At 38.6% G+C, this 14,664-nt stretch overlaps 2 protein-coding genes across 6 annotated transcripts in view; one reads left to right on the top strand and one right to left on the bottom strand.

The window, feature by feature from the left end:
• Positions 1-280: 280 nt before the first annotated feature.
• On the bottom strand, positions 281-12,998 carry LOC110060022 (uncharacterized). 5 transcript variants are annotated; one of them, XM_020766757.2, is made up of 12 exons: positions 12,918-12,997; positions 12,721-12,826; positions 9,588-9,988; positions 9,051-9,194; positions 8,150-8,320; positions 7,681-7,737; positions 7,000-7,084; positions 5,832-5,921; positions 4,271-4,347; positions 4,047-4,133; positions 1,139-1,208; positions 281-891 (listed from the first exon to the last, which is right to left on the bottom strand). In XM_020766757.2, exons 2-12 carry the CDS (start codon positions 12,779-12,781, stop codon positions 761-763), a joined length of 1,374 nt encoding a protein of 457 aa, XP_020622416.1. In that variant the 5' UTR covers positions 12,782-12,826; positions 12,918-12,997; the 3' UTR covers positions 281-760. The 5 variants fall into 5 exon arrangements, 4 of the variants coding, with proteins under 4 accessions (XP_020622416.1, XP_020622412.1, XP_020622417.1 ...); XM_020766753.2 differs by having other exon boundaries at positions 4,271-4,350; XR_016205589.1 differs by having other exon boundaries at positions 736-891; positions 3,964-4,133; positions 4,271-4,350; positions 12,918-12,998.
• Positions 12,999-13,328: 330 nt separating this feature from the next.
• The window catches only part of LOC110060023 (uncharacterized), a 47,651-nt gene continuing 46,315 nt past the window's right edge, over positions 13,329-14,664 (top strand). Inside the window, exon 1 of the mRNA XM_020766761.2 lies at positions 13,329-13,477. The gene's annotated coding sequence lies outside the window, so the exon portion shown is untranslated. The remainder of the gene's footprint in view (positions 13,478-14,664) is intronic.

The raw sequence follows: 14,664 nt of genomic DNA on the forward strand, positions 1-14,664 counted from the left end.
CGCAGAAAATTGCCTGGAAACACAATTAACCTAGCGATGGAAAGCAATACCAGATACAGTTTCGTGAACTTATTTTGTGATTTTCAAAATATCATTTTGCCTGGCTTACCCACATGTATGAGTTGACGATCTCTAAAATGTTGCAGTCAGTTTATAACATTTCAGACAAATCCAATCATTATTATTGTTATAAAGTTGCGGACACCTGCACTTAGCTGGTCGCTTTTAACTGGGGAAGTAGGGTAACGGTTTGCACACAATCAAAAATTGACCAACAAAATTTTACATTCTTATTTATTGCTAAACTTCTAATAAGTTAGCACGGTGCAACAAATGACAGATACAAGACCGGATTGTTAAATCTTAAAAACCACTTTAAAAAAATATATATATCACAGCTCATTTCATGAGCAAATTATCTTGCATAAAAATATTGCTGAGTAAAAAAGTATACGTGAACGACGTGTTCGATGATTCCATGTCATCATTATCAAGTTCGAAATACATCATAGAACTGAATAAAGAAAGAAAGAAAAGCCATTTTTACTATTTATATTGGTTCAATTCTGTCATGTATTTCGAACTTGATAATGATGACATGGAGTCATCAGGACGTCGTTCACTTTTCATATCGCTTATTTTTGTCTTACGAAAGTGTTGTACGAAACCTTTAACAAAAGGTGTAAATTTAAAAATACCTTATGAAGGATGAAGAGAAATAAAAAGTTGACAGTGTACGGATTAAAATAAAATTTATATGTCAACTTTTATAAAATATATCGGACTGCACTCGACGCTCATTCAACCTTTCGTCAAATAGAGGAATATCAATTTCTCGCTTCGAAATGGGCGTTTCCTTGCTACAAATGGCTTGTCCCCTGTCCGTTAAATCTGTTGACGAAAAGAAAATGGCGTAAATCGGAATACTGTGGATTGCAATACGAAAAACTACTTTCTACAATTTTAATCTTCTCCACCTTCACTCGCACCGCTTACATGTAACTTGTAACTCAAATAATGTTTGTTTTCTTTTGATTTGTTTTCAGGTTTCCCTATTGGGTTTTACTAAATTTTAGTTAAGAGTAAATGTAGAGGTAGTGTATGTGGTGTTTTACTGTTTTGCTATTAGAAAATGTACCTCCCTGTCGCTGCGAGTCGTCGCTCTGATTAAGAAGTCGACTCTGGTAGTTTGCTCTCACGCCACCAATCTTGAAAGTAGAATGAACAAAAATAAATAATGATGCCGCTAACAATAAATGACAAAATATAGGACTAAATATACCTGAATAAATGACTAAGAATAAAGTATTATTACTTAAGATATTCCGTGAAATTTGTATAAAATCACTTGTTGCAATTTTGGAATGGTCTGAATGAGGGTAAAGCCGTCACGTGAAGGACGGATTTTGGTGAATGGCTTTTGTGGCAAACTTTACAGATGTCATCTTCAGATACAGGTGTCACTCGATCTTTTTAAGATTAAAGCAGCTAAGTCACGGGTAGCAAAATTTTTAAAGAATTTGTGGCCTTTTCATGCGTCAAAGTTACTCATTTTTGATAGTTTTTCTACCTTTGTACACTATTATTCCGAATTTTATTTTTTAGCTTATCTTTTGGCCAAGAAATATCTCCAAATAAGGAGTTCTTCAAACTGACAGAACAGGGGAACATGGGAATTGTTCTTGTAAGACGAAGATGGTATTGGATCGGTCATGTGCTCCGTATAGAGCCACTAACATCTCCAAAGTTGCTCTCAGATGGACACCAGAGGGTAAAAGGAAGGCACCTGGAGGAGGACTGCGGAAGCAGACCTTCAGGCCCTAAACCTTTACTGGGAGCAAGCTGCAAGGCTTACCAAGGACCGACTGAGATAGAGGAGTCTTGTTGATACCCTGTGCGCCAAGTGGCGTCTAAAGGATAAATGATGATAATGATGATGATTCCAAAGTTTCCTTCATTACAAAACGTTGACTAGATTCATGGCGACCTGACTCCTTCGAGGTTTCAGAGTGATTTTATCCTTTATTACGCAAAGATTTTGTGTTAGCGCGAACATCAGAAAGCAGTTCCTGTCAGCTGCGATTTGGCAATGGCTAGCAAAACATTTGATCTTCAGTTTTGGTGTGGGCATGAAAGCTCTCTGTAAGGTGGCGATAGTATTGTAGAATTGAAAGTTCCACCTTGGTGACCCAGCTTTTAGCTGGAAAAAGCAGTTTGCAGTTTTCATGTTGGGTTGTGTTCTTGGATTAAAACGATATCACGGTTGGACCTAAGTTCTGATTGCTGTTGATGTCTCTGAAGATAATTCCCTGTAACAGATTCCGGTACTCATCCTTGTAGCCAGAGAGTTTTCCCAAGTTTTTACAGAAGTGCTTTCCCAGGCAAAAAACCTATTATCACACATCCAGACAGTATCTCTGTATGATTGACTGAAAAACTACAATGTTGTTTTTCCCGTGGATTATTTGTAAGATGCCCAAAATGGTTTTGGCAGTATCACAATTGACGAGGAAACCGCAAATGTGTGGCATTTCTACACATAAGGGTATAGTTGCTGCTTCGTTGTTTTCGGACTTTTTGTTTTCCAATGACCTATCATATCGTTCTGAAACAATTGTTCTGACATTTAGGTGGCGGTTCACGTCTACATAAGACTGAAAAATCCTGCAACGACGTAATACTACAGTTCACTTCTTTTTTGTATTCAAAAATGTGCTCGAAAAATTTGTTTTGTCCGGCCAGGGTACCAAAGAGGATATAATTTTGACTTGTTTCTCTTAAACGGTTAATATTTGCCGGCTATTTCCAGCTAAAGATAAATAGATGCATAATCCTAACCAGCGATAATAAACAGGCTTTCATGCAAGCTGCAAAATAAAAATTGAACAATAACAATGCCTTTTTTAGTCTTAAAAACATGCGCACAAGCAATTTATGTCTAATTTCATCGCTTATTGAAAGCCCGAGTAATAAAATGCAAGGCGTTTTGTCTTGGTCGCCAAATGGGGGGTCATGGTCCAGGGAATGAGAATGGGAATGAGAATGCGACAGCTTGATTATCGTGATTGCTCTTCGTGAACAACGTAATGTACAAAATGAAGTGTTTTGTGAAGAACGTTTAGGAAAAAATCACGCCTTGTACGCTCATCTTACATACAAAGATGTCCATCGTTTTATGAGAACTGACTTAAAAACTAACTATGATACTGAGATGAACACCTCAGATGTTGAAAAAAATCAAGAATCGTCGTAAACAGAACTTCGAAGATGAGGCAAACAACAAGCAATTGGTTAAACAGGAACTCAACGAAGCAACTTGAATAGTAGCTTAACTCTTATCCCGAGTCTTTATTTGTTTTTACTGTTTTCAATAAGCTTACTTTGTAAAGTTTAACTTGATATTCCATTACGAAGCTCGAGTAAACGCTATTAGAGCGTCTAGTTTATTTAATGTGAACGTTCACAATTTGTCCCAAATTCTCAGATATCGTTCAGACGTTAATTTATTCTTCCTACATTAGTAGGACTGACCTGCCTACTCATCAAGCAATTCTATGACGTCTTCACTGCCACTTAACTAGTAAAGATTCAAAACATGTCTGTCTACATTCTCGTCCCCAGAGGCCGCGCTCCTTTTGGTCAGCACAAAGAATCGCCACCTCTGGGAAGGTCCAACACCGGATTCACGAACTTCCTGTCACTCTGCGCATGCTCAGAGTCAAGTCTGACAATCTGATTGGCTGAGAATACGAAACAATTACTCTGCGCATGCTCGGAAAAGTGGACCTGCCCAGACGTCGCTTTTCTTGGTGCTGACCAAATGGAGCGCGGCCTTTGGGGACGAGAATAGTCTGACTATAGATTATTTTAGTTAACACGTCCGGCGTGCATCGCAGGTTACTGAACTACTGTAAGTGGGTAGAGTCTGATACGAGCCAAGTGGCCCTTCAGGCCGGCGCTTACCTCCTATTTCTGTAGAATGAAGCAACTAGAAGTATTTCTACTCCACCCTAGATGAGATGCTAGTCCATCGCAGGGTTACAAACCTCGTTTGCAGAGCAGTTTTTCAAGTTGTTCAACTTTGAGAAGCTGTAGTTTCCTCTCATCTTGTTTGGAGCAAATCCAAATTTAGCCTGTAAATATAAAAGTTAATCGTATCGATAAGCATATACCTCCTACGGCACTACAGCACTAGGAAAAGGACAGAATGCACTAAACGAACGCTAAATTGTAAAAAATTGAACAAGCTAAAAACCCTCTTTTATCTCACCATAATGAAACGACGACACCCTAGCCTTGCATTGCAAAATGCAAACTCTGCCTTGGGCTTTTCATTCATTGTTTCCTCTGCTAAGGCAAGTTTTTTTTTTTTTCTGGCATTAGTACTTAAAATTTTCAATAAATATGTTCTAACGTTAAGAAAATAAAGCTCAGGGTAATTAACGTTATCTGCTAGAGTAACAAAGAATAATGTTCTTTTAAAATTCCATTATAACTCAACAAATCTCACTTTTTTTGACGACTTTTCCAGGCGCTTTACGTAAAATATGTTCCACTTTCGAAAATTCCTACGTTTTTGGCCGAATTGATGGGGCCAATATACAGCTTCAATGTTTCAAGTTTGTCATTTCTGATCGTTCTAAACCCTTGCCAATTTCATCCATTATTGTTGTTGTTGTTGTTGTTGTTTTTTCTATTACCTTTTAATGCTTTTCGATCCTACTTTACGTTTTCTTGTGGTGGGAGCTGAGCTGTCTCTCATTTTGAAGATACCTTATATTGGGACATAGCTCCTTAAGTCAGCGATTGGGAACGGGACTTAAAGCTGCGACCTCCGAATTTCAACTTCGGTGCTCTAACTAGCCGGCCTCGTTAGCTCTCATAAATTAGGGAACTTTAGCAATGACGACGAGAGCGTGAACGTCACCGACCGGAAGTTGGGAAAACGAACTTCGAAGCTACCACGCATGCCCAATCGAGCACTACTCGTCGTCCACATCTCGTTCAGGACGCCATTTGCCGCCATCTGCCGTCTTGTCGAGAACGCGAGTATGTTTTATTTGTTTTCTAATTTCTACTTACGTATCTTAGGAATTTCTTTAATGTAAAGGGTCGGTTAGTGAATAAATACAGTGCCGAAGTAATTTGATCGTACCGTGATGGAAAAAAACTTGATTTCTTTCGAATTGCAGGTAGAGCTTTACAGTATAAAGTGGAGAAAGCAATGGCGGATGTTAATAAAAGTACTGCAGGGTACGTGGTAGTGCTTTTATAAATACAAATCGCGGGCATTTCGTTATAGTTTTGTAATTTATACCACTTGGCATTTTTAAGAAGACTTCTGGGCTTTGAAGAATATCCGAACTGCTCGGATTGACTTAGCTTAGCTCTGAATCACTTGACGTTGATTACAACACTGAATAAACGTTAAATTGTTGTAGTGGATAATTTTTGCATTTTCAAATTAACGGAACATTTGACATTTGTTTGACATTTTCCTGTTGACTGCCACAGAAAGCTGCAGTAAAGGGTTCGTCCACGTAACCGGTTTACTAAAGTGTTTACGTTTCCCGCCGTGGACGACGGTCCCGTTCCAGGCCTCAATCGGTCATATACGTCGTCGTCCACGGTCTCGTCGTCATTGCTAAAGGTCCCTAATATTGAGGAGGCGGGGGTGCGGGGGGAGGGGGGGGGGGGGCGGTTGGAACGAACGCAGGACTGATATAGAGAATTCAGTGTACAGCATACTTACCCGTATTTTTGCTTGAACACTGATGGATTCAGATTTCAAGATATGACAAGCAAGTAACGTTTAAATTAAGAATGCTTACCTTCTGGGCGTGCATTCGAAAGCGTAAAAGTCAATACGGCTTCAGCCACAATAAGCGATAGAGCACAGCTTATTGCTACAAGAAGGAGCACTAGGACAAATCAAACGAAACAGCTTTTAAAATGACCGACCAGAACTGTTTTCAGCCATTGCATACTTTGAGAAATACTCTGAGTATTCATACTTCCAACAGTACAAGATATTTAATTCGTCAACATTTACTAACGCCTTCCCCCGCCCCCCGCCCCCCCCCCCCCCCTTCTTCACACTATAAGAACGAAGAAGATTTATGCTGTCATATCTCATGCCACTCATCTTACCGTGACGAATCAAGTAGTGTATAAGTATTATTCATGGTATAACACCAGATATGCTTCCAAACAAAATTTATATAAAACTGAAGAGCAAGCTAACTCTGCTTTCAGTTTGCCTTTTCAGATAATGTCCCATTAGACTTAAAAATCTTAGAAAAGTGTCTCCAGTTTTTACTAAAAAAATTAAAACTTTATTTGCTGTCAGAACAACACTTTAAAACCTTGTCCTAAAATCTACTTTCTACATTTATTTATTTATTTATTTATTTACTTATTTATTTAGTTCGGCTCTCCCTGATTTGTTCAGAAGTAACTTTAATGTAACTAGAGGCTAACTCGAAAACTTCCCAGTTATTTAGCCTCCAGGCTCAATATTTGCACTTTTTTTTTCAGTGTGTGTGTGTAAAATTGTTGTAAAGTACAGGAGCGAAAAAAAGTTGTTGCTGCTGCTGTTGATTTGTCAACATTTATTACCTTCCACACTTTAAGAGCGAAGAAGGCTTATGTTAACGCACGATTCGACTTCCGGTCAGTCGACTAGTCGACTACCTACCTTAGACGAATCAACTCAGTGTTGGGAGTATTTAACATGGAAGTTCTGAATAAAAGGATCGCCGGCGGTTTCTTGTTCGATGATGCGGGCTTGTTTTCATTCAACTCCTTTTCTTTCAAATATTGTCGAAGCACATTAATAGCATTTTCGTTGATTCTTTGCATTCACAGGAGTAAGTGGCCGGACAAAACAGTGAGAAAATTCAAACAAGGCGACAAAACGAGATTGGAGGAAGACTAACCCAAGTCATAGAAGAACAATCCGGAGGTGGCTCTAGACGTTAAACTAAATCAAAAAGTTACCTCTTTTAAGTTTATCGGAAGTGATGAGATTCTCTTCTTGAATCTTTTTCTTTCGCTTTTTGTCGCTGATATGTGCTCCAACAATCTAAAAATAGCAAGTAAGTCATGGTAACTGAAGTGCTCGTTTCCGTTTATTTCATAGTCTATTTTAAACTAGTGAAATGAATCAATAAGAGTTATAGTGACTTTCATGCCGCTAAAGACTTTCTCATTGAAGGTTTTCTTCATAAGTGCATGCCAATTCGAAACCATCGCAAAATGAGGAATTTTTTTTTTCTAATTTCGTACTTCGCGTGGAACCCCATACGATACCCTAATGGGTGAAAGTACATTTTGCAATTCTTAGAGACTACCTCTTCTATACCCATTGTTTTCTGTCCAGAACACCCTACATGAGACCAAGTTAAAATCCGCAATTTACACCCTTAAACGAGACGACAAGCATCCCCACTTGTTTCAAATGAAAAACTCAAGCGTAATGAGTTCGTATAAAAAAGGAAAAAAGACAAAGGCATACATACAAACCAGAAAGTTCATTAGAATATCAAGATCTAAAGCGTTTCAGTATAAATCTGCTAGCATTCTATCACGAATCTCATCTCATTCCTCATCGTGCCCCGCAGGACACCTAAGGCCATATTCCATCACGAATTCCGTTCTCTAATTGGCAACGCTACTTACTTGCTTCCATTGGTTGCTTGTTTTGGGGGACGCTTCCTCTTCGCGTTTTCGAAGTGTCTGTGAAGAGGATTACGATAAAGTTTTGAACGACTAGTAGATTTATACCCTAACGATTAGATTATTCGCTTTCGATTTCTATGCGTGATAGTTGACGAGGGCGCATCATGCGACAGAAATCTCTAGCTCATAATCTAACGGTTTAGCAGGAGGTGAGAAGGCTAGCAGTGTGCGGCCTATATAATGACGGCCGCTTTGCGTTTTCGAAGTGTTCGTGAAAGATTTAGATAAAATTTTGAACGACTGCTAGATTTATACCAAAACAATTAGATTATTCGCTCGCAATTGCTATAAGTAATAGAAATTTAGAGCTTATAATAAATATCAGATGTCAGAGAAGTCTGCTTCAAACGTCAGTTGTCATTGAAAATTTTTGCATTTGTCAGCTGTCAGTTAACTCATCTAGTCTTACTTGTTTGAAAATCGCCACGACCTCTGCCTTGGTGGTCTCTTCTCCATGCGAGACGGTTATTCCACATATAAACGACTCCTTGGTTTCATCAACATGTACAATTTCACAACTACAACGTGGAAAATTGGTACCATTCTCTGGAATTTTCCACGCATCTCTCGATTTTATGACCTAGGGAAGAAATAAAATTGTAGTATAGAAATAACACAAAGCAGTTGTTTGTTGTGTCACAGGTAGCCCAAGCTCGTGAGATGAGCGTTAGTATTGAGGTTACTCTACAGTCGAAATAAAAATATTTTGAAGGGAAAAATGGTTCTTTTCTTAGGCCTAAAACATACGAAAGAGTATGAATAAAAATAACCCTATCTCGCTCTAGGACAGTGTTTTCTTGTTATGTTTCTAGGCGGATTTCTAGGTGTTTTTGTCTTTTTGTTTCTCTGAAACCACACCTAAATTTCTAACGATTCAAGATGGATTTTTATTCCGTTAAACAGTAATTAAGCAACGGTACTGCTCTTAGCACATCATGGCTCCGTTTTAAGTGTATCAGGCCACAAAGGCGCAAAAGAACTCAACACGAAATGTACCCCAGGCATAACTTTGGATAAGCTAGCTGTGAGTTATTTTGCGTGGCTGGTTAACATTTTTGCTTGCTTGGCAGGTTTTGAAAAATATCGGATGTAACGGCTAGAAGTTCCCATTTTCGTCCCCATCTCTCCCCTCTCTCCCTCCCCCCCCCCTCCCCCTCTCTGCCCCGTTAAACAATCCTTTGCATCCCATTTCTCAATCATTTGAGTGCTTGTTGTATCAATTATTTGCGGAAGCCTTCAGCTTCGGCAAATAATTGATATTTTGCTCAACCTCCTATAATTGTTAATGATAATCGTCAATTTTGTGGTACCTTTATTTCAGATCCTTTGATTCGCCATCCTGGTTGCAGAGCACTTAGCTCAATGTTGATATCGTCCTCGATGTTGGCAACGAACAATCCCGAACGTGCCGTAAGCAGTTTGTTGCCCCTTTCTCTTTCCTTCTGGCGTAATTGCTAGTTATGTTCAGGGAACAAACAGTTAGTTACGTCTAAACCAACAGGAAGCTTCAATATAATTCTCTTGGTACTGTCTGTCTATTGTAATTATTTTGGAAATCTAACGTTCTGTTGCACAATCATTTTCTTCTTCTGTCATCTGTCCGGTAGACTTTTGAAAATAGAAACTTTCTACATTCCACTGATTTTGCCTTAATAAAACGCAAGTGGGAATCTCCACCCAACTCCCCTCCCGTTATCTTGTACCACAGTGGGGGTATACGCATGTACGCCCGATGGTTAGGACAGGTCTGTTTGAATGAATGATCGCAGTTATTACTATATGAGTGTTCAACTCGATATCTCAAGGGTGTGGCTACTGCCCAAATTACTGTATACAGAATCTTTTACCTCAAAAGCCCGCACAGTGTCATCATATAATATTGTATTGATGGTCCAGGTTTGCCCCTTTTCTGGTTTGGGACCAAAGATGGCAACTTGCTTGCGTATCATATCATTTTCTCCCGGGGTTCCAAATACTGCAATTTCAAGGTAGTTTTGAATAGGAGGCAGATTGACTGTTACAGAATTGTGTTTCACTTCCACTTTGGCGTCAAGGTAACGTCCAAGAAGACTCTCCCACAATGCGTTACCACAGATGTCCCTTGCACCATTCGACGTGCGGCACAGCACCATCATAACCCACTGGTTTCTAGGCCCCATTAAAGCACAGTGTTCAATCTCAACTATTTGAGGCATAGTGGAAGCCATCGCAACAGTGGTGCCACTGACTTTTCTCATCTTAGAGCTCTCTATTTAGATTTATACAATAAGTCATTATTATTCTCGCATTTTGATTGGTTCTTACTTATGATCTCTTAGGGAACTGACGTATATATGACCTCATTACCATTAGCGTTTGTTTCTTCAATGAGAAGGTAAGCACAGCTAACTGCTGCAAGGCTAACTGTCAGAGCAAACAAAGTCAGCCCACATCACTCCAATATTAAAAAACCTACATTGGCTTCCTGTCAAAGAAAGAATAATTTTTATAATTCTTCTGGTCACTCACAGAGTTCTGTATGGCTTTGCTCCAGCCTATTTAAGGTGATTCCTCACATTTGCATTGCGCATCCTTACAGGCATAATTTATGGCGTCACTAGCCCGCGCTCGTGCACGCGCACATTGAAAACATGGCGAATTTGCCTTGACATTGAGTTCTGTCGGTTGAAAAATGGCTATAACTCACTAACGAGCTTGGGAACCCCCCCTTTTTATTTTATAATTTAAGTTCTCATATGATAACTATTCAGTGGATAAAGTTTGAACAAAATCTATCGACAGTTTTATTTCAGGGGAATTACCTTAAACGAGCTGTTATTTCATTACACGCCTCAACGTTCACTGCGGTCAAATAGTTCAAATTTGCTGTCTATCCCTAAAACTAAAAGGTAACGGCTCCCTGCGGTGACAGATCTTTCTCGGTTATCGCACCAAGGCTTTGGAACGACTTGCCAAATGTCGTTAAACAGTGTTCCACCGTGGACCGTTTTGAATCAAGATTATAAACTTTTCTTTTTAAGAGAGCGTTCTCAGATTAGGGCTTTTTTATTAGGGTTTTTATGTAAAAGGACTTTATAAGCATTGAGACTTCCATGTGATGTAAAATGCGTTTCTAAGAACCTATTTATTATTATTATTGTTCTTGTTGTTGTTGTTGTTGTTATTGTTCTTGTTGTTGTTGTTGTTGTTCTTGTTGTTCTTGTTATTGTTATAATCATAAAAATTACAATTTCCTCGATTGTGATTGGTTTTAAAAAACTCCCATGATCCAGTAATTCACTTGCGAAGTTGTTATCGGACAGTTTATTATTGGACAGTTTGTTATTGGACAGTTCAATAAGCCAATCACATTCAAAGTTGTAATTTTAACTCAACCAATCACATTCAAAGTTGTGGCTAGGTGCGTGCGTGTGTGCGTGCGTGCGCTTTTGTGTTTTTGGCGCCTAATTATCGGTAGGAGGCGCGGTGGCCTTAGAATATTTACATCTCCTTAGCAGGTATTTTAATGCAAATTTTCCGATTTTTTCCATAACTTGGCTATTCTTCTTTTCTCGGAAATTGTAATTTTTATGATTAATTGGTAATAAGACTTCGCGTCGTCCAATTCGTCTGTAATCATACTCGTGATAAACAAATCGGACTCCCGCTCGGCGGTCGTCCGATTTTATTATCACTCTTATGATAACCGACCGTAAGGTAAGGTAGGTAAGTTGGCAAATGCTGTCGTCACAAACATATATCATGCTGATGTCTGGTTTCCTTCTCGTTTCGTTTCGTAAAAAAACAGTTTTTAAGTAAAAACTATACCATCTCCTACCTACAAGTTACAGTAGATAAGTTACACTACTCTGTGTATATTTCATGGCATCATTTGTTTTTTAACAGAATCCAATTCTGTTCTGGAGAAAACTTCCGTGCCTTTTCCTTGTAAATTCCACATTTATACTACTTTTATTTGACAGGGACTAAGAATGAAAATAAAGGCTAGAGATCTAATCGTGTCGAGGTCCGTGAAAATTTGGATCTGAGCTGCGAATAATTATCTTAACTGTATAGTCGACTTTAATTCATTCAACAAACAAAAGCATTTAGCAACACAGACTTCTACAACCTTTCGTGTTTAGTAACAGATAAACTTATGTATATTTCCATGAATTCAAGTTTGAATTTCTCGTTAGGGTTAGAGTTTTTGAAAGACATTTCTACCTTATTTTCTTTTTTTTTTTTTAATATTCTATTATTACAACCAGGAAAAGAGCTTGCACATTTAATAAATGAAGTTAGATCACACTAATATATAAACTGCAGTGTCGACATACACAAATACAGTGTCTGGCTATTGCCTGCAATTGAAAGCTAACAGATTTTGTGCAAGTTCATTTCCAGCTAAAAAATGTGTCGTTTGAGGTCTGAGTGACGGTTTGAGTTACAGATACACAAAGCGCACTAAATCGCTGACCAAGAGAAGTCAGTCACACGAGTGACAGAAACATGAGTCAACTGCATGTTTAAGAGGAACATTTAGCCACACGTAGGTCTAATAAAATCGGGACAACATTTGTAATGATCTGTTCGGGGTTATATTTTTAACCTCTCCCTTTTAATATGAAGGAATTAACGTAATATTACTAACTAAACAGCAGCAGCAGATATTTTAGCGAAATATGCTGTACGCAAAATATTGAGTCCTGAGTTCACGCTAAACTGTTTCTTTGGGCTAATTAATTTTCAATCCATAATTCACAATCGCCGTTAAGAAAGAAAGGTAACCAGGTATGCTAAAATAAAGACTGTGAGCATTGAAAAAATCAAACCCCTTTAAAGCTACTTAGCTTTTGATTTGCACACAAACGTGCCATGAACATTTGCAAATATTTCAAGACGGCTGAAGGAATGGTCAACTAACGACCTGGTCGATTCAATGAATAAATGGGTACACGTAACAATAACTTACTTTGAAAGCATATATATAATTCGAACCTGTTATTCTGTCTTTGACTTCATCGATCAGTGGCCATTTGAAGATAGTTTTTCCCTTCATCCTTGTGCTCCTTGTCAAAGATCTGGCTACCTGAGGGTCGGCTGTCTAAGACGGGAAAACACACGAACAAAGCCATAAGAAAACTTATGTGACGTCACTAATCAATATTCTAGTTTCGCTTCAGAGAGTCACAAACCTTTACTCGCCTAGCGACAACTTGCGACTGAATTAACACTTGATGTGCTTTTTATTTAGAGCATTAAGAAAGCGAAAATCTGTAAGAGGGGTTTTTCCCGTGGAAAACCCTCACGTTGCACATTCCATGTACTCCATATATGGTTTCATATTCGCCATAAGCAGAATAATAGACGTTTCCGGAATTATCATCAAATAAAGCCAAAAATCCAGACGGGAAAAGTCCCTTCAAACTGAAAGTATCGTTTGCTGTTGAAAAATCCTTGAGACAACCGATACAGTTAACTGACGAAGATTTTTTGTTAATTTAATCTTTACCTTACGAATAAATCAACGTGATTACCAGTCGGACAAGCAGTGTCTTTGGTTTTTCCTTCGACCGTAGAACTAACAACAACATCAGACAAGTGACCTCTGTGGTGTCAAGGGGTTTTTCCCTTGACGGGTTTTTTGTCAGTTTCAATTTTTTCACACGTTTCACACGTTTTGACCTAACTTATCACAACATACGTGTAGGATGCTTTAGAAGTGAGAGCTCTCCACGCGACCATCTGCGACTTGGTAAGTGGCTTTTTTCTTTGGCACAGTAGATTTTAGACTTCTTATGTGTTCAATATAGGTTGGCTTTAACAGAATAGAAGTCAATTATTTTAAGTCCCTTGCGTTTTCGGAACAATGCTGCTTGGAGGTGCATATGCATTCCGTAGTATTTTCAATTTCTAAAGCTGAGCTCTTTTAATTTTTGGTATACTTTCAACGCATTTCAGCAATCTGCTTTGGCGAACAACCCGACCTTGAAGTTTGCTGGGAGCTGCTAATGTGAACAGCAGTACTTGCAGAGAGTAATCTTAAACCTCAAATCGCGTCTACTCTGTAAACGAGTCTTGTCACTGAATTATGATGCAAAAGGTTGTCCCAGAAGAATAATTTGTTACCTCACCGTCACCTAAACCGAGACTGAATCTTAAAAGCAAAACGTAAACCAAATTTAAAAGCTAATAACAACAATAAACAAATAAAGGCATGATCATATTCGTGGTTTTACATAATGCACGCGTCTAAGGAAGGAATAACCAAGTAAAACTTAGCAATAAGAAAGAACAACGTTTCGGTGACATCGTGACACCATTTTCAAGTTCAAATGCAAAAAGATAAACTGTCAAAAAATTCGTTCAAGATTAACATGTCACGCAAATAGTTTTGCTTGAATCCTCCATAGGAAAAAAGATGGCGACTGGTACTTATTAGCGCACAAAAACCCTAACAACGTTCATAGAAACGTACAGAAACGTTATAAAATCTTCAAACCTAGGCTACTCAATGTCTTAGCATAGGGAAAAATATTGTAAAAATTTGGCTTTCTTTGTGCCTTATAGGCTGCTTTAGGTTCGCAATGCATTGTGGTAAAATGTACGGCCACCATCGTTTTTCCTTCGGTGGATTGAGTCTGACTGGACATAACGAGATGGTGTTAACTCTCTAATTAGCAGCATTTCATGCACTAAAGAATCGAACTTATTCATGCACTTCCTGAGAACGGAAAAATGTCTGTGCAGGTCTTTCGGAACAATACAGTTTTTGTTAGTGAAGTGTTTGCCAATGGAAGAAGACTGTTTAGTGTGTTCAGCCACGCATTGTTGCAAGTGCCTGAGAGTATAGCCTACTTAACTTGCATCGCACAAGTCACATTGAAATTTATTAGAATTTGAAGTTTATTGCAAAAAGAAAGCGTGACGGAAGAACATGAA

The sequence above is a fragment of the Orbicella faveolata genome, unplaced genomic scaffold (genome assembly GCF_042242905.1).
Source record: "Orbicella faveolata isolate gen_17 unplaced genomic scaffold, um_ofav_v1 contig_12, whole genome shotgun sequence".
Classification (NCBI taxonomy): Eukaryota; Metazoa; Cnidaria; class Anthozoa; order Scleractinia; family Merulinidae; genus Orbicella; species Orbicella faveolata.

Bases quoted from the DNA above. Each gene is read 5' to 3' on its own strand.
- LOC110060022 (XM_020766753.2), bottom strand. From the start codon at position 12,781: ATGAAGGGAAAAACTATCTTCAAATGGCCACTGATCGATGAAGTCAAA. The intron at 7,085-7,680 runs GTAAGTAGCGTT...TGCTATTTTTAG, and splicing joins CAAGCAACCAATGGAAGCAA to ATTGTTGGAGCACATATCAG. The intron at 1,209-4,046 runs GTTTGTAACCCT...TCTACTTTCAAG, and splicing joins AAAACTGCTCTGCAAACGAG to ATTGGTGGCGTGAGAGCAAA.